This window comes from Prinia subflava, chromosome 10 (assembly GCF_021018805.1).
Source record: "Prinia subflava isolate CZ2003 ecotype Zambia chromosome 10, Cam_Psub_1.2, whole genome shotgun sequence".
Classification (NCBI taxonomy): Eukaryota; Metazoa; Chordata; class Aves; order Passeriformes; family Cisticolidae; genus Prinia; species Prinia subflava.
Genome location: NC_086256.1, coordinates 24,435,491 through 24,454,786, shown reverse-complemented (window position 1 = coordinate 24,454,786; position 19,296 = coordinate 24,435,491). Strand labels below are relative to the sequence as shown.

At 40.9% G+C, this 19,296-nt stretch overlaps 1 protein-coding gene and 1 long non-coding RNA gene across 6 annotated transcripts in view; one reads left to right on the top strand and one right to left on the bottom strand.

Moving 5' to 3' along the window:
- Nucleotides 1–19,269, top strand: part of LOC134555800 (uncharacterized) — a 23,084-nt gene extending 3,815 nt beyond the window's left edge. Inside the window, exons 2-3 of the long non-coding RNA XR_010081494.1 lie at nt 3,630–3,768; nt 19,140–19,269. This is a non-coding gene — a long non-coding RNA (uncharacterized LOC134555800). The remainder of the gene's footprint in view (nt 1–3,629; nt 3,769–19,139) is intronic.
- HMCN1 (hemicentin 1) overlaps nt 16,336–19,296 on the bottom strand; it is a 165,471-nt gene continuing 162,510 nt past the window's right edge. For 3 of the 5 annotated variants that reach the window (XM_063407765.1, XM_063407766.1, XM_063407767.1), the window contains 3 exons: nt 19,177–19,296; nt 18,706–18,832; nt 16,336–17,663 (listed from right to left, as the gene is read on the bottom strand). In XM_063407765.1, the coding sequence (XP_063263835.1) occupies nt 17,297–17,663; nt 18,706–18,832; nt 19,177–19,296 (614 nt within the window). In that variant the 3' untranslated portion in view covers nt 16,336–17,296. Of the gene's footprint in view, nt 17,664–18,705; nt 18,833–19,176 lie in introns of those variants that run through there. The other 2 variants (XR_010081490.1, XR_010081491.1) reach the window with 2 other exon arrangements.

Sequence of the window (19,296 nt, the reverse complement as noted above, 5' to 3'; positions counted from 1 at the left end):
TTGGTTCCAGGTTCAGGATAGTGGAAATGGTCATTTGTAACTCTCAGTGCTAAAGGAGTTTTTAACAGGAACTTTCATAGTCCTGACTCTTGGGGCTTGGAAGGGATATTTTATTCAGAAATTATCCTAAAGGCCAGGGAACTTTAATACTTCTCCTTTATGATATTACTTGAGTCCCAGAGTAGTTCTGTTAACCCAAAATAATAAATATGGTATAGTACACATTGATCCCAGTTGAGTAAAGGACTTCAAATGAGAATGAGTCTCTAAAGGAAAATAATGCAGAACAGGAGTGGGTTTAAACATGTGTTTGAATGTTTCCCTCACTTGGTTCATTGATTGTACAGCTTTAGTATTTTTATGCTAGAATTTCTGATTTCTGTATTATCACAATAGAGATTTTCATTCAGTTGTTCTGCATTGTGTGCAGATGGAATAACTATTCACTTCAATTAAATGGAGTAACTATTACTCTGATTTGTGGAAAAGGGAAGGCTGAGTTTTTATGGAGTTTATTCAAGGTCATACAAAAAGAAATGTATATTATATGTCTTATTATAATGAGTTTCAGGGCTGTCTTTAGTGGACTATAAGCTTGACAAAGAAACCCTGGCTTGGGTAGAATGGTGCCTGTCTATGATTATTTGAAGCCTGGGGAAGAAGTACTTTTTAGGGTAACCAAATAGGATCAACACGATGAGAGGTTTCCTAGAAAAGTACTGAAATCCTTATAACTTAATTAATTTATAATTTGATCAAGCAAAACATTTAGAGACTGAATTAATGAGTGTATCTTTACTTTGAGATCCATGATATGGAGGAGATTTGTTGTCTTTTCCATCAATTCTCAGCTGGTGAAGCTGGGAGTCCCAATTGATACTGGCTGGCTACCTGAGGTGAATATACGTATGTATGTGTGTGTATATATGACTCAACAAAAAGAAACAGAAAATCAAAATGATTTTAATTTTTCTATTAACATGCCAGGGCTCAACTGAGTCATACAATTAGGTACATACACACTTGAAACATGGGTAGTTGTGACTGGCTGCTGCATTGTGTTATGGATGTTCCTTTTGGTAGGATTGTATTGTTTCATTTCTCTTCTGAAATGGAGTTTTGGGTTGCTAGAGGTCACAGGGTGTTGCAAAGTTTGAGTGAAAAGAATTTTGTAAGTGGATCAACAGGCTGTGAAGAGCACTTAAGACACCTTTAAGTTGCAGTGTCACTGTGGAACAGAGATGGGTGGTCAGACAAAACTCAGGTGGGGGCTGATCCTGACCAGCTTTTGCTGGTCTTCCCTTTGTTTTTAGGCATGGATTTTGAAATCCTGCTTTAAATTATTGTTATGGATTCTTGTAAGTGTCAAGAAAAGCACTCAGGGCACATGTGCTGGGCAGAGTGTGCTCCTGCTGCTGTGCCCAGGCTGGAGTGCCAGGGAGAAGGGCCTGGAGAGGAGGGGGGAGCTGCATCCCAAACACAGATATAACATAGGGAAAGTACAAAATGTTCCATTTCCTTCTTTTGATTTCAGCTGCCTTTAGGGAAACATTACATTCCTGATGAGTAAATAAGGATACATGGCTTCATCAGCATTTTAATTTGTCTTAAAGCAGCACAGGGGACCTAGTATTGTGGTTAGTCACTCCAATCAAAAAGAGACAACCTTATTTTTTGTCTGATTTTTATTCCTTCACTTAGATATCAACTGGCCAGTCATTTAACTTGGCAAAGCTTTCAGGCAACATAAACCCTTCATCAAACCTTGGCATGTGTATCCAAAATATTATCTGTATTTTGAACTTCCCTAGTAGATTGCATTAAAAAAAAAAAAAAAAAAAAGAGGTAAAAAAGCGCCTTTTCTTACAAACCCTGCTTCACTTATGTACTGTGATGATCCCAATTACAGCACAATTGCTGTCATTTTTTATTTCTGGATGAACAGATTCCTTACACTGATGCCTGTGACCTGGCAGTGCCTTTTCAGGCCTTGGCTATTCCACAAGTTCTTCAGTCAGTCACATTTATGATAGTGGTTTGGGGATGTGATCATATCCACTGGGATCACATGGAAAACATAAGTCAGTGAAATCCCAGACAACAGTTATTGGCATGATTTGGGCCTGGTCTGACAGAAGCCTTACTGCTTTTTCAGTTCTATTATTGATCCCCTTTGTAACCCCTTCAGGATCCTTAAAATATCCTGTAATTTTCAGATGAACATTAAGTTACCTTGGGTGCTCTGAGAGTCCCTGTGAGGATTCAGGAAGAGCTGCTGGGGAATCCCAGCAGAAGTGATACAGACAAACTGAGCTGAGCAAGAGGAAAGGGAAAAGGTTTTTGGAGTAGTGTTAGCCTGTTAAATATTCACTGAGTAGTGAACCCTTATTTCACATAAAAGGAATCATAGAAGGAATGTAATTGCAAGTTAAATGAGAATGCTGGAGGTCTCACTAAAGTTACTACGAAAAATTATCAAGAATCGCAGAAAACCTTTGGTTTTGCAGGAGGGACTGACAAACTTTTAAAGTTGGAGTCTGGGAGAGGCAAGGAAGAGAATGGTGTAGAGGAGGTAGAAGCCTTCATGTGGTAAACTCCTTGGATTATGATTCTGGGACAACTGATCACTGCTCAAAGGTGCCTCCTTGTCTGGCCTTCTACAGTTTGTCACTCTCTTCCAAGCACAGTTGGCTAACTTTCACTGGAATTTTATCTGATTGCGGAAAAAAAAAGTTAATTTGAAAGAGCACGTCTGGCTTTTAAGACAAAGGAATATTAACACCCTAACTTTTCTGTGGTTTATGAGTAGCAGTAGAACTGCAATGATTTCTGCTGCACCAAGGCTCAAAATGCTCACATACATCATCCAGCTGATGTAAATATAGATTTATTGTATTTCCAATTCTGAAAAAGGTGAAAAAAAATTTAAAAGTAAGAAGTGGAGAGGAAAATAGGACTTAGATATTATATTTGTTCTCACAGAAACCTCAAGCAAGCCTGTAACGGTAGTTGGAAGACAGATAGAATCTGCAGGTTTGTGTTATTTTTATAGTACTACCAATATCAGTAGCAGAAACCTCTTTATTCCAGAAAAGCCTTTAAACTCAGTATAGCTGCAGACATTATGGAACATCTTGAAGAGCAGGAGGAAGAGGAGAAGCAGATTTTCTGGCTGGTTACATCTGTGGATGTAATGGACTTCTCTGGAGCCTCGGCCATAAGAACATCACTTTCTAGCTGTCATGATATTTCTCAGTGGGTCCTCACAAGTTTCTCTAAAATAATTTTAAAGGTTTTTATCCCAAAGCTAGAGCATGGATTTGTCTGAACTAGACTGGAATCTCATTTTATGTGGAATCTGTGCTCTGATTCATACAACAGGACAGACTTTGTGGCAGAAAATTACTGGGAAAGATCTTTTGGGGAATGTCTGGCAGAACAGGAACTCATTAAATAAGAAAGTATCAACTTCTTTTTCTTTTCCCCTAAAGGAATTATTCCTCTCTGAACCTGATAGTTAAATGGTTATAGATTTGAATACAGATAGCTGTAAAAGTGAGTACTGTTTCATAAAAATGCTCACAAAATGAAATAAATTTCATATTGTTTGTTCTTTTTTATTCATATAGTGTATAGGCTAATTCTACTGAATCACAGCTGCATGAAAACAAGAGATTTAACTATAGGAAGAAAAAAAGTCAAGCACGACTTGATTAACGTGAAGAATGACCCAGGATAAGAAGAATGAAGAAAATTAACACGAGAAAGGTAAATCTAAGAGAGCAAAAAGTTATGTATGTATGTCTGTCTGTAATGTAGGAAATTATGTTTAGCAGTTAAACCAGAATTCTCAGTTCAACAGTGGGAGCTGAATTAGCAGTGGCTCCTGGAAATCTTGGGAATGAAAGATGCAGACAGTTCTTTCAGTTTAGCTGTCATTACCCTTTCAGGACACGTAATAGAGGCTCTCAGGAGCAGTCACCATTTTTCATATGGCTGACAAGTAACACCCTCAGTTTGTCAAAAGAGCAGTGAAAAGGTGTCAGATGGGGTTTTTCAGACTCGGTATGAAGTAATTTTCTTGTAATATGAAGGATCATCTTTCTCAGACATCATACTCAGGCTACTATAAATAATTCTTTTAACACATTTTCAAGCTTTCACTTCTTATGCACTCATGCAAAAAATAATCTGTTTGAATGTGTATATGCAAGGGGGGAAATCTTCCTGGATCAGCGTAATTGTACAGAAGAGTGACAAGCAGATTTTAATGTATACAGCTCTGAGAAGAGGGGTTTTTTCTTTTTTGGAACTTTACTGCTGTTGCTAGACTTCAGAGTGAGAACTGAATAGTAACTTCTGATGTACATTCAACAGGAAGCTCTCAAAGGTCAAATAACAAGCTCCTGTACAAAAAACTCCTGGCACTATTGAATACTGTATATTAATGGTAGTGGAGAAATCTTTGGTTAGAGCTGCTAGAGGCTTGTGGAACCTGCTTTCTTTCTTCTTTCTTTCTTTTCTGTAAACGTTGTTTTGCAGGAATCTGAATTATTTCTGTGAAATGTTCAGTACGTCTGTCTATTCAGATTCTGTTGTTTAAAAGACACCTACAGTGAACAAGGGTTGCCTGTGTGTTTGGCACAATGAATTGTCTCAGCATGATAAATCCCCGTTTCTTTGGCAGAGGTAAAGGTATTTAAAACATGAGAAAATGTTCATTTCCCCTTCAGTTTCAATGACCTTTGAAAATGTTGTATTCTCTTTTAAATGCTTTCAACATGAACTTTGTCTCTAAAAAATCAGTTTTCTTCTCAGACCTCCTGCAAGAGCTGAACAAGCACAGCATGATTGCAGGAGCTCCAGGCAGGGCACTGAGGCTCAGCAGCTCTGAGTTTGTACTTCAAATATAACAGGAATTTTCTGTCTACGAATGAATTGATGGCAAAGATGTACATTATTCAGCAAGGCTATATCAGAGGTTGTGCAGTGCTGATCTGAAGCAGGAATGATCTTCTGCAAAGGCAAAATTCTTGACCTTAACTGATGAGGGAAAATAAAATTTTAAAAAACCCCAAGCTATAGTAACAACTACAGAAATCCAGGTATCTTTCTGATACATCAGGATATATCTAGGCATTGGCTTCTGTTTGCCTATAATTAAGTCTGCAGTTAGAGCTGAGTATCAGGTTTTAGAAATCTAAAACTGAAACCTGTTTCTCAAGGGCACCAGCATGGGTAGCAGGAGCAGGGAGTTCTGTACCTCTCCTGCCCAGCTCTCCTTCACAGCAGGGACTGCCAGCACCCACAGCTCTTGGGGCTGGGGATGTGACCTAGTCCCCATATCCTTCCTGAGGGGTGACTCTGCTGAAGGTTGGGGTCAAGGTCAAGCTTTGCAAAGATGAGCCTCTGTGGATTTTAAAAGCCCAAGGAGTTAAAAGAGGGCTGGCAGCTTTTCTCTTTAAATGATTCATCCCCCTTCTAGACTGCAAATTAATTTTACGGTTTGAGTTAGATTATAAGTCAGTGATTCAACTTTGTGGTGTTCAGTTTTAGGGAGGTGCCTGGCACAGCCCTGCTCTCATTTACTGTAGGGATTGATCAATATACTGGTATTACTAAGCAGTTATTTGGGCTCACAGTCAGGGCTTCTGGTGTTGGAGCTCTGGCACTCAGAGGTTAAAAGGAAGGCTGAGGGCTGACAAAGCTCTTACCTTCTGCATTATCACAGGAATTGATCTTCACAGTAAAACTCAGTTTGGGGTATTTATGATATTAAAATTTATGGCTAACATTCAGTGTATGCTTAGTAATAGCATTTCAGTGTATTTCATAAAGTTCAATTTATATATTTCAGTTTTGGTCTAAATTTTCAGAGATTTATGTGCTTCAGTTGCTTCTCATGTTACTGTAGTGATTGACCTTGTTGTTGAGGTTAGCCCAAGGATGTGGGCTGGAGTCAATATTTAGGCTTTTACAGCCATAAAAATGTCAGCAGACATGATCCACAGCCGTGTATTTTACTTTTATAGAGGGACTAATCTCTGCCTGTAAGGAAAATTGGATTTAACAATTCAGCACATCAATATATACATTGTCTGGGGATTGCAGAGGTAGGATTAGAGTTAGGAGAAATCTAATCTGGTACTTGAGATCAGGGTTAGATTTCAAGTTAGGATCATTAAATTTGGAGTCCTCTGTTGTATAAGTTTTTGGCTGTTGACATGTCTAAGATTTAATTGGGGATTGCCTTTGTGTTTAGAGTCTGAAGTCCCAGAACTGGTTTTCTGGTGTACTTCACAGAGCTATAATTTGTACTGATGTCAACCTTTGGCTGTAAATATGTGATATTTAAATATTTAGTAATATTTTTTCCTGCATAGATGGGTATGTTATAGTCTGGTTTAACATTTAGGAAACTACAGTGTCAGAAACCCATTTTATTGATTGCTGTTATTGGTATTACTTATCCTACCAGGGCTTATACTAAACCCAGCACAAACTGTAGCTTTGCTAACGGCCAGGGAGAAAAATCCTTGTAATGTTCCCAGAAAGAGAAAACAGAAGCATCTCTCCCTCCCAGCTCACTCACCCCCATACAGAATATATGAACATGATGCATATCTAGGAGAATAATGTGGGTATCAACTGCTATGCTCTGGGACGTGTTTAATCACCAGTCAGCAACAGGAAAAGACACCTTTCTCTTTCTCTTCCCCAAGGGAGTGCAGGTGCATCTGACAGGCTTTTGTACCTTGACTGGCATCACTGTCAAGGGAAAAGGAACACCAAAGTCTGGCAAGAGTTTCTTGCATTTTCTATAACTGATACCGGAGAATGAGTCAGTGTCACCAAACATGGGCTGCTCTGTCACAGTGCTTTCTGTGCTGATGGCTCTAACTTTTTGAGGGACTCTGAGCTGTAATGAGGACTGCAAGGAAAAGAAAATCTCTCCAGTGGAGAATGGGGCAGTTTGCACTCTCTGATGGGCTGGCAGTTTTGAAGATGATACCTGCCTGCAATAAAAGCCTAGTTTGAAGAAAGACTATTTCCCTTGGCTGGACTGTGAAGATTTCCTTTCTAGCATAGACAGTGGGAAGGAACCCTGTTGTTGTTGTTTTGGTTTGGGGTTTGGGGTTTTTTGTTTGTTTGTTTTGTGGGGTTTTGTTGGTTTTTTGTTGGTTTTTTTCTCCTCTTATCCCAAAAGATTAGAACAGGCTTTGGATGTCAGATTCTGATGTGAGGAGGAAGTAGCACTTGTGAAGGACATGCTAGGAGAAGGTGTTTAAGGGAAGTAGCAGGTCCTCCTTAAAAGCGTCTTGTCTTCCAAAGGAAAAGGAAGGTGCTTTGCAGACCAAACAAGAAAAAGTCCTTTCCCTTTCCACCTAACAATCTTATTTCAGTACATCATCAGAGATGTATCTGGAGGATGGGACTTCTTACAGGCAGCCTTCTTGTATTCACTTCAGAATGAGTCATATGTTTTTGTGACTGAAGCAGTTGGTTTGAAGATGAAAATGATAAATAATGTACCACCCTTAAGACAATTCTGTTCCTGAAAGATTGAGCTCAGGGTATTGGCAACATCCTTTGCTCAAAGTTAGTTTTCAGAAAATAAGAGAAAATCCTAGGAGTGCTGGTAAAGAATATGGGCTGATGTTAGTATATCCTTACAAGAAAACACAATTTATCCTGTGTTTATGGGTGCTGTGCCTGAGAAACAAATATCATAAAGGCTCAATCAGACTGGAAAGAAAAGAAATTGCATAACTGTGATAATATACAATATCTGCTTCTTAAAAGCATGGCATTCCAGAAATCCTGTCAGTAACAAAATGACATTGCTAATTGCTTCCTTTTGTGCTGAGGAGTGAAAACCTTGAGCATGGGGTGGAGGTGCATGTGCCAAAATACTGACAATGCACAGTAGAGCCCCTGCTCTGCCTGTGCTTTAGTAAATGATTCAGCTGAATTCTTGCTGCTGTCCAACGCAGGATGTGATAAATGAGAAGGATGGAGAGATGTAATTTATGGGAAAGCTCAGTGTAACAGCATGCCAAAGCCAATCCCATAGGAGCTCAGTGACTACACTGTGATGTGTAATAGCAGTGAAAGTGAACTCTCTCAGATGAATGTGGGGGCCACGTGAGGAAGAGCAGCCCAAAGAAAGATCCTGCAATGGTTCTCTCCTGGTACCTGATCATGGATTCTTGGTTGTCCTGAACACACTGAAAGGAAAAGGAGCTGGAAAGGGAAACATCTTGCTCTGCCTTTCATGCCAAGCTCAGTGGAAATTCAGATCTCTTGATGTTTTAATTAATCTTTTTTCCAATAATTCTTCAAGAATATAGCATACATTTCAACTAAGGATGAGCTCCAAACTCACCAGTGTGTTCAAGAGAACAGCAACTCCTAGGTGTTCAGCATAACTCTTAGATTAAAGTAATTTGATGTAACTGTGATATGAACACCACATTTTCAAAATGATCCTTAGAACCCATAAAGTGGGCATCTACTAGAAGAAGAATTGCTAGAAAAGGTTCAAGGATGGAGAAGCTAAAGCAGTGGGACTGCAGGTTGTCTGTCAAATTCTAGGAAATTAATTTCAGAATGCCCAAAAAGATGCAACTTTTATTTGCAGATAAAGAGTTCCTGTGAAGACACTGCATCTCAATAAACCTGTTCTTGTGTGAAAGTATAGGACGAGTTTAAACTAGAAAGATCTAAATTATAAATAGAGATAAAGTGCTTCTACTTGTGTTTTGGGCATGTTTGACCTTTTAAGTTGGGTTAATGTGGTACATAGTCTCAGCTGTTTCTATGAATATTTTTTAGCTTCATTAAGCCTAGAGAAAGATACATTTGTGACTTTGGCTTGAGTAAAATTAGTTTTATAAGCAAAGTGTTTCCTATATCAGACATAAGTATTTAAATTCCAAATCCATTTGAGGCTTATTTTTAATGCATTACAGTGATTTTTATATACAAATACTAGATCTGAGAGGCTAAGTTAAAGGGGTTTATTTCTGAAATAGAACACAGATAATATAGGGTATTTTTCCAAGCTTATATCAAGCTCTGATGAAGTTTGAATATTAATTGTGCCTGTTTTGCCCAGAGTGAAGACCAAACAAGAAAACTCAGTTATTTGCAGTACTTTATAATAAATGTGATGATAAATATTTCCTTTAGGATCATGCAACAAGTAGTTATTTAAATGATCCTAAGAAAGGATCATTTAACAGGGAAATTTTCCTGAACTAGTTGTTTATGCCAGTAAAATATATAGATAAAATAATGGATGTTATTGGAATGTATTCCAGCCTATTACCTCTAAGTGAAAAGCCACAAAACATCCAAGCATTTTTTATACATTATGTATAATAAATTTTAAACTTTAGGTTGCTTTCAAATTCCCAGGAGTTTCACAGTGGTTTCAGAATATGTGCAGATCCTGAATATTGTCCTGAGGTTTCGCTGAGATGGTTGTGGTGTTTCTTTGCAGTATTCCTGATGTGGAAAACATGAAGGACAGACTGGCACTGTTATGGGACTGTCCTGGTTTGTAGGTGGTGTCCATATGGGATGAGCCCTTTTGTTTCACCTCAAGTTTACTGAAATACAGGTGACTAGAGGAGCACTGTGCCAGGGGTGGCCTTGTCTTTTAACCAGCTGCATTATTGGATCCAGTGAGAAATGGGGCAGCTTCAGGTGAATTTTAAATATGGCATCAACGAGAACGTAGCAGGAGGCAAGCTGAACCTGGGCAGGGAAGGTCAAGGAGATGCTGGAAGGCAGAGACTGAGAGGCCCTGGGCGCTCAATGAGTCCCTCAGTGTTGGTGGAGATGATGTGCTGGTTTGTTTGGCCAGTGGGGCGTTGATGGGAATGGGCTGGGCTGCAGACACAGGACGTGAGAGCAGGAGGAGGATTTGGCGTCAGGGAGCAGCTACCAGGCCGTGGGCAGCAGGCACTGCCTGGAATACTCACTCATGGAGGGGCTGGGAACAGCCCTCCCTTGCCAGCAGATATGCTTAAGTGTTTTTGTCTTTGGGAATCCTGGGGGATGGGGGGGATGGCTGTGGAATTTGAAAGGATTGCAGGAGCTTGGCACCATTTTCGGGCTGATGTTATGTTCATAACATCCTGTTCCAGGGCTCTGGCTGGGGCTGATGACTGCATTACCTCATGGCAACGCCCTGGTGCTCTGCTCCTAAGGGGTCGGGTTACTCAGTGAACTTCACTGTGTGGCCAGATAAAACTGCCCCATTATTATGACACGCTGCTCAAACTCTTCTGGTGACATTTAGACCAGCACAGTTCAGAAATTCAGAGGCCTGGATTCAGTGAAAGCAAACCATGGGCTTGGTTAATATTTTTAGACTGATATGAGATACTGTGAGCAGCTTTGGCTGCCTGAGCACAAGGCACTGAAAGTAAGACAAATAAGAAGAGGCTGCAATAATAAATAAAGTAATGGAAAGATGCAAGAGGAAAACACAGAGCAGTTTACTTTGTTCATTATAGCAAAAAAGGGGTTTGATTTCTGTGCATAAATACCTCCAGGCAATAAGCGACCAAGAGGATTATTTGAACCTTTAGTTTAATAAAACCTTTAGCAATGGCAGCAAAATTCCAATAATTTTAAGCGCTTTGTAAGTAAGATTGCAGGAAATTAGAACAAGGTGCTTAAGCATTATGTCACTGAGACTTGGGAACAGCTGACCAAATGAGTTTTAAGACTGAGTTGGATGCATTTTTGAATGAGGTGGGAGAAGGATCTTGGTGGCAGGAGTTCCTTCCCTGGTTGCCCTCTTAATCTGCATTGTAAGTGAAGCTGAGGCTGTAGCAGGAACCTGAGGTGATTTTGGAAGTCTCTTGCTGTAAGACAGTAGAGCAGGGACAGTAATTTAGGAGACATTACCTCACTAAAGGGATCTGACGTATTTCCATTTACTAAGTCGTCTATCACAGCCGTCTGTCGGAGTCTTCTCGGGGCAGCCAGTAAAAACCTTGCCATTTCATAATTAATGGAGAGGCAACAACACTTATTTCCCAGCTTCCTGGTGCTGCAGGGCAGCTATAGTAGGCCAATGGCCCCAGTATTTTACTTCAGTCCCTCCTCTGCTGGGGTAATTTCTGCTTTCTCAGTGGCTTGGTGTGAGAGAGGAGAACTCCTCAGTCACCCCTCTGAAATTTGTCCTTCCATGTCTGTGAGCTCTGTTATTCAATTACTGGTTGCTCTTACTAACTGTGAAATTTAAGCAAATTTTGATAAGAATAAGAGTCAGAAAAATCACTTCAGTAGTTGTAAGAGATAAGGTGTGTAGCATCTGCAGCTTTCTGTGTGTAAAATTGTGAAAAATACCTGTTCCTGCTGCTCAACAGAGTTTCCCAACCAGTGGCTTGTTTGGGATGTTTTTAGTTTCAAAAGCAATATTTAAGTAGATGATTGTAGTTGCTATTAGAGCATTTTGATCACAGTACTGCTTTGCCCTTTAACCCAGTTTTGAAACCAAAGCTAAATTTTAAACATATCTCAGTGACAAAGGTGATCTCTCTGAAACACTACTTTAGGTTAATACAAGACAATTTAAAAGCAGTTGGCCTAGTTTGTAGCAAAATCACATCATTAAACAGTGATGAGTGAGAAAGTGTAGATATTTGCCATTAGTTTCTCCTTATAACCTTATAACTTGCGTCCAAATGAAAGGAAATATTGCTATTGGCCTAATGATAAATAAGATCATGATGATGTTCTTTTGAAGTCCATTCCAACTTTGCATCTGTTAATGAAAGCAGTTTAATTCAAAAGCATCACCCTTAATTGTCCCAGTTAATCTATGAACACTACCTTGAGCAATTAAGTTGCCCAAAGAACATGATAATCTGTAGGGTTTGCTCCATTATTCTATTTCCCTTTTTTCCCCCTGTGAACATCATGGATGCTCCCCTTCTGGGACCTTTGGGTCCTGCCAGGACAGTAGTTTGCTTGTAATTCATATGTGAACTTCAGAAAATATGGACAACTGGTGATGATTTCAGGGATATGATGTTACTCCCATCCTTTTAGCCTTTTTACATTTTTTATCATCACTTTATCTGGCCTAATATCAAAGAGCATTGCAAATAACATTTATTTGGAGTGATTACTCTTGCACAAGACTGTCTGGCATATTGCAGGCATTCCCAGATGTTCTGATTTACAAGCACTATTGCTCATCTTATTAAAGTAAATGTATTTAATGGAGGACCAGAACAGCTTAAAAATAAACAATCACTGCATAATAGATAAATGCAAAGAAATATTATTTTTTCTTACAAAATCTGTTTATGGAAAACTGGAGTGGAAAATTTGTGGAATAACTGACATATCAGTTCTGCTACAGATACAGAAATTACAACTCTCAAACTATTTGATCTTTTTGTTGTTGTTAAAATACAACAGATTTAATCTAAAATCTCAGTCTTCTGGGAACATCTATCAATAGAAGAGGGCTATCCAACCAGTGCCCATTCAGGCAATAGCAATGGTTATTTTTCATGTCAGTCCCTCTCAAAGGGGATCCACAGCTCACTTGGAACATGGAGACACAGGATATAATACTCCAGGTGAAATTGTATAACAACTAATAAAAATAAGACTGCATAGCATGTAGGCAATGCTTTGTTCAGGTATCCATAGGGAATTTTTTCCATCTTTGTGTAAGAACATTAACCCTCATTTTATTAATTAACTAATCTGATTAATCTAATTAATATAACCTTATTTCTGCCAACAGTCGTATAAATACTACAAGTACATATTCCTCTTGTGCTGGAAACAATACTGAAAAAAATACTCATTTCACTATCTTTGTTGTATTTATCTCTAATGACACCCAACAGAGGAGTACTCTGGAGAAAGGGCTGAAAGAGCAAAATGAAGTCGTTCTGTGAAAGGAGCAAACTCCTGCCAAATGAAAAAAGGCCAATTTGAGAGGAAGAGCAAACAGATCTGGAAGTGCAGTGAGGCTGATTCCTGGCAGTAAAGACAGGTTGAAGAGGACTTGAAAGGAAAGGAGTAGCTGCTTGTGTTTGTAGACTAAGATCAAGGTCTTTGTAGCAGTACTCAGTGTTACTGTGAGTGGAGGGGAAAGGATTTGCTGTAGTCACAGGAAAGGTTATTGCTGTCAGTGGGAGGTGGCTGAGAAGTTGATGCTCAGGTACATAAAGCTCAGACTTTGTGTTCAGTGTAATTGGGACCAAATATCTAATTTGAAGCTGTTATCTGGATGGGTATCTGAGTATCAGAAGCATTTGTTGAAAGAACCAAATGATGACAGAAAAGTGGGAGAGATTGGGGTTTGGCAAAAGGTCAGTTTTAGGTGGTCAAAGGACTTTGTCAAAATACTGCAAAAGCTTGTGGAAAAACTTAACTCATACAGCTCTAAACCATGAAAATGTCTCAGACTTTAGCATGACTGCTTTAAATTCCAGTTTCAGGCTGGAGATTCAGTGACTGTTATTTTCTATTAACTCCTTTCTAACACACAAGGTGGGAGCAAAACCAGTGCTGTGTGATGTATTTTGATAACCAGCAGGGCTTTGTAAACAAACAGGGGCTAATCTGGCAGTGCTGAACTTCACTGGTGAACCTGACTGGCCAAAAGGCAGCTTTACTTCTCCAAAAAGCTGATTTTTAGCTAAGTTCAGCCTGTTTCCATTAGCTGCTCTGCTGGTGCGTTTTTACATGCTGTGGTTATTCATTCTGCAGTGGGCCCTTCTGTCCTGTTTATCAATTTCAAATCTGTATCAGGACCATTTGGTCATCAGCTCTAAGTAAAACCCAGCTTTTGCTATTTCTTGTAGTATCTGCTGGGAACTTTTCTATGATTAAAAGAGATTTTGATTAGCTGAGGTGCCCAATTTGAAGGCAGTTGGCGTTTTTTAGCAAGTTTGTGACTGGCTTTCATCAGATGTGGTATTTTGGCAATTGCTGATGGCTCTTTGCTTGTCTGTAGTAAAGCTACTACAGGTGGCAAAAACACCATGATATTACCTTGCTGTGCATTTGGGCTGGTGAGAACAAACCATTTCTGTCTTAGAGCCTCATCTATTAAAGGACAGCATTGTTTATGCATCCAGAAATTTTTCAAAACATGAGCTGTGAAACATCAGCGGTAATGTTTTGGCACAGGCTTTCAGGGGTTACACCCAACTTGAGGTTCTCTATCAGTCTCTGCATCACTGAGAGCATTGCAGAGCAACCACTAAGAAAACCACCAATATTTCCTATCCAACAAGGCCACAGCAGCTGAGAAAAGCAGGCTGGCCTGGAGGATTGGCAAATAGTGAATACTGGTGAGCTAATTCTGCTCGCAGACAGATGAGGAAGGATGAGACAGATGAGGAAGGATGAATAAATTTGATGCAACCAGAGTTATTTACAAGGTTTGTATTTAAGGAACAGTTCTTTTAGGTAGAAATTGAAGATGTAATGGTTTTGTTGCAGATTTTTTCAGCCCATCTCTTTGCCATAAACTCTCAAGCATGGGAGTTGCTAGGACATCTCAGCAGAAACTGTCTGGTTCATGTGCAAGGAAGCTTTGTCCTCCCCTGCTTATCACTGGGGCCCCTGTAGTCCCTTCAGTGTTTCAATGGTTTTTTCTCATGTTATTTTTGCTTTTTCCATTTCAGTCAGTCATGCAGTGGCAACAGAGAACTCTGCGTTTTCCTGTCTGGACTTGGGGAAGTCCTGTTTCTTTGCCTGCTTTATGTGAAAAGCTGGTACACTCCAGTTGTTCCTGTGGTATTTGGGAACTCATTCTTCTCCCAGATTTGCAAACCTCATTTTTTTACGTCTACAGCAGCAGATTCCAGAGACAATGCAGCTAAAATCCTGTGAAGGAACCTTGATGCTGTTTGGAACTGGGCTTTTTAATGTGCCACTATGTATATCAGGGTGGGCGTATATATCAGTGGTAATGGGGAATACTCATGGGATTCTTTACTTCAGGGATGCTGGTGGGCTTTGCCTCTGAAGCTGATGACACCAAATTAGATACATTCATTTTTTGAAGCTTTCACATATAACTTTGTGTTTACCAGTGGTTCTGCTACAGTTTTGCATAGCAAGAGTTTGGCCTTGCTTGAATTATGGGCTGTGCAGTGCAGATCTCTTGACACCTCTCAGGTGTTCTCTATGAGTGGAGTCCTTGAGACACTTCTTGTGATCAAGCATTCTGTATTCTGAGCAGCCCCTTGGCTTGGTGATGTTTGTGATGCCCCCATTATTCAGCTATTCATTAATTATAATTTAGGTCTATGTTAGCACTGAAGAGCACCTTTTTATCCATAGGCCTTTATCTGTAAGCAAGTCTCCTTTGCTTCCCATTTTCTAACACTAAACTTATCAAAGCAGAATAGTCTGGCACTGAAGATGTGAGCATTGAACCCAGTGATCTGAGAAGTGATTGGAGTTGTGTATCTGGACATGCAAATATGTTCATAAAAATCTGCAGTCAGCCAGGGATCACATTTAACCTTATTCAGGGGGCCTGGCTGGGTGCACTGCTTGCATGTTGAGGTGATTAGTGCAATGCTGTAGGAGGTGTGATGCCTAAGGCCCCGTTTAGCTCTGGCCATCAGCTGGCACTCTGGTGTTTCCTTGCTGTCCCAGCTCACACCCAGCGGCCTGTGTCTCTCAGTCTGCCCAGGGTTACAAGGGGCAAATGAAGTCATTCACTCAGAGTTCTTGTAGTCCCTGTGGAGCAGCAGCTCTGCATGAATGGGGAACTTCTGCATGTGCAAGAGCTGAAAATGTCTTTGATTTCCCCTCAAGAAACAGAGCTGCACTTAAACCATTCAGACTCTCCAGCATTAATGGATGGTGAAGAAGGTACTTTTGGTTTCCAGACTTCACTGTGGTGCTGTGGAGCTGCTTTTATTTTTCAAGTCAGGTTGCTGAGAAGCAACCTGTTCAGTCTGAACTCCATAACTCAGATAAATTTGTATAAAATGCAAAGTAATTTTAAGTCATCCTTGTTTTGCAGCACTACTTCAATTGGTGCACTGGAAAGGTAAGAAAAAGCAAGGGGACAACAAGTGGGGAATGTGTAAAGTTAGTTAATAACATACAAGAGTAGAGACAAAATTCTACTGGGAGACAATTTGTCGCTGTGGCTAAAAATCTACTTTAAAGCTGGTGATAATCTCTTACTACTGCAGTGCCCGGAAGAGGGAAAAGAGCTGGAGCTGCTCCCTGGTTTGCTGGGCATGGTATCTCCTGCATTGTTCCCTGGCACTAAGGGTGAGAGCTTTAGAAAGGAAAAGAACTTTTTCAAAGATAAAACTCTCAGCAGTCACAAAGGTCATGGGAACCTTTATTCTGATTATTTTCATTGTACTGACATTGTCATTTTATGCAAACTTAACTGTAAAACACTCTTGAGATACTGCATAGAAAATACACATAGGAAAAACCACATATATACACATCCATAAAAATAGAATACATCTTGGCAAAATTACTTGTGTACAGTGTATTGACATTATTGAACCAAACTTACATCACCTTTGGAGAAAAATGTTCCATGTGCGTAAAACCCCAGACCATTTACTGAGCTGGGAGTATGGCAGTGGATATGGGTTTGGGTTAAATACATGGCTATACCAGAACGGCAGAGTAAAAACAAGTTATAAAATACCTGCTCAGTAAAGTAGAAGAAGCCATTTTGGTTTTTTCTTCCAAAAAGTAGCAACATTTCTACACTTGCATGGAAACCAAAGGTACCAGTTCCAAATTCTCCTGCAGATTCGTTAGCTGTGAACAAACTTTTATGTCATTTGTTTCAGCATTTGCATTGGTGGGTTCGAGCACACAACACAGCCCTAATTCTATTGGGTACTTGATAAGGAAGAAAATCTAATAGATATAAAATTTAGAACACTTAGCAACCTTTAAAATATGTAGACCACTTGAAATGATGGGTTTATTTTCTTCAGTTACTTTCAGCGGAGGCTGCTCCTTGCTTACTGCTTTGACTACATGGATTTCTCTGCTGGTTTTCAGAACATCCTGTGGAAAGTGACTATTCCAGTGTAATAAATAGAGCAAGTGGTAACAGGTCCTCAAAGCCATGGATCCTCCTCTTGAATTAGAACAATGGAACTGGAGAGGCAGCCCCTGGGAAGCAGGGGAGGAGAAAAGAGCATAGCACCCTTTGAAGTGTGGTGGTTGCCTGTACGGGGCAGCAGCAGTCAGGCTGAAGCAGGAGCAGCCCTGGCCCCGGGCAGTGAGGCTGAGCTGCGGGGGCTCAGTAGGGGAAGGCGGACACGGCGATGTAGACGATGAAGGTGGTGCGGTACTCGACGCTGCCGTCGGCGCTGTAGGACAGCGCCCGCACGCCCATGCGGTGCGTCCGCGGCTCCCGCAGCGCCTGCGTGGTGAACACCACCCCCTTGCCGTTCTCGTCCCGCAGGGCGAACGGCACCCCCGGGTCCTCCTCCGCCATCAGGAAGGTGGTCCGGGGGTGCATGACTTGGTCGTGAGTGTAGGCCACCAGCCGGATCAGGTCCTGCCCCGCAGCGATGCCGAAGGGCAGCGACAGCAGCTTGTACTCCAGGGCGTACGTGCTCAGGTCACACTCCAGGTCGTTGGCCGGGCAGCTTTTGAGACAGAACCTAGGAAAAAGCAGAGAACTTTAGCCCAGGGAGAAGGCACAGTATCTTAAGTCCTGGGATAGATCTTAGAGGAGAAATTCTTCCCCTGCTTACCCTGTTGCAGATTAAAACTTCTCTAGGAGTGCTCATGCACTCTTCACCCATTGTTCCTTTAGAGCTGCAGCCCAGTTTAATGTCCCTTTTTACAGGATCATTTCAAAAAAGTGTTGGCTACACTGCTGTTACTGATGTCCATATGGTAAATTTTAGTGACTGTGCTCTTAAACATTAGGTCTTCCCATTCTAGTTTAAAACGTTCTGGGCAGCATTTGAGGTATGTGTCTGGTAGGTCATAAAATACAGAATTTGGAATAAAGGGCAGAATAAAATTTTCTTTGATTAATCAAAAGTTAAAACATGCAATCTTTGCTAGTGCAGTTTGCCAGTGCTAATGGTGGTCAGAGGACATGACCTCCATGTCAGTGTAGGTATCACTGAAGTTGAGTTTGATCCCAAAAGATGGTTTCTGACTATATATTTTTCTTTGAGGATATTGAAAGATCAGAAGAAATCAGTATGGGGTTTTTTTCCCAGAACAGGGAAATAACAGCTAACAGGAACTTAGCATTATTTTCACAACTAGAAGAATATATCTGATGCTTTGAAGCTGATGGCAAGTCAGGCCATTAGAGAACCAGATTAGGTGTTAGAATTGAATTTTTCCCTGGCAGTTGAGGCTGTGGCACAGGTTGCCCAGAAAAATTGTGGCTGCCTCCATCCCTGGAAGTGTCCAAGGCCAGGCTGGACAGGGCTTGGAGCACCCTGGGATAGTGAAAGATGTCCCTGCCCATGGCAGAGGGTGGAACTGGATGTTCTATTAAGATCCCTTCCGACCCAGACCATCCCAGGACTCTCTGACTCTGTGATCTCCAATGTCAATGCCTTAGCTTTAGCTCCTGTGAGCTCTACTGCTGTCAGACAAACTTACATTTTCTTCTTTAACAAGCACAGGCTAAGGAGCTGAGCTTGGGGCAGGTGAGAAGGGACTGAGAATAAAACATACCCAGAATGTGGCTCTCGCTGGTAGTTGGGTGGACAAGGAGTGTCTATGCACTGGTAGCTTCCTCTCATGTTGAAACACATCTGATTTGATCCACAATTTATATTCTCTTCAAGACACTCATCAATATCTGCATGGAAAAACATGCAAAGGATCAACTGCTGGTAGAAGAATTAAAGGGTAAAAACCGAAGTGGGTAAAGGCTGAGCAGAACCCAGAATGTGTCTCTGTTTGACCCTAGAGCTTGGAGCTCAATGTGCAATGTGAGGTCACAGGGGAACTGGAGAGAATTAGAAGTTGCAATTGTCTAGTTTGCTGATGTTTTATGAAGCGAAGTGTGGAATATAAAATCTTCTGAAACTTGAGATTTTGAATGCTCTCACATAGCCAGTTCAGAGAGGTGGCTCAGCCCTGTGCCGTGCCTGGTTTCTTTGCAGACCTCCCCCTGAGCACTGCAGGGATGGCTCTCTGTACCTTGGCAGGTTCTGCCGTTGGGCATGAGGCGGTATCCTGCAGGACAGACACACTGGAAGCTGCCCAGGCTGTTCCTGCACTCGTGCTGACACGTGTCTCTGCTCTCACACTCATCGATGT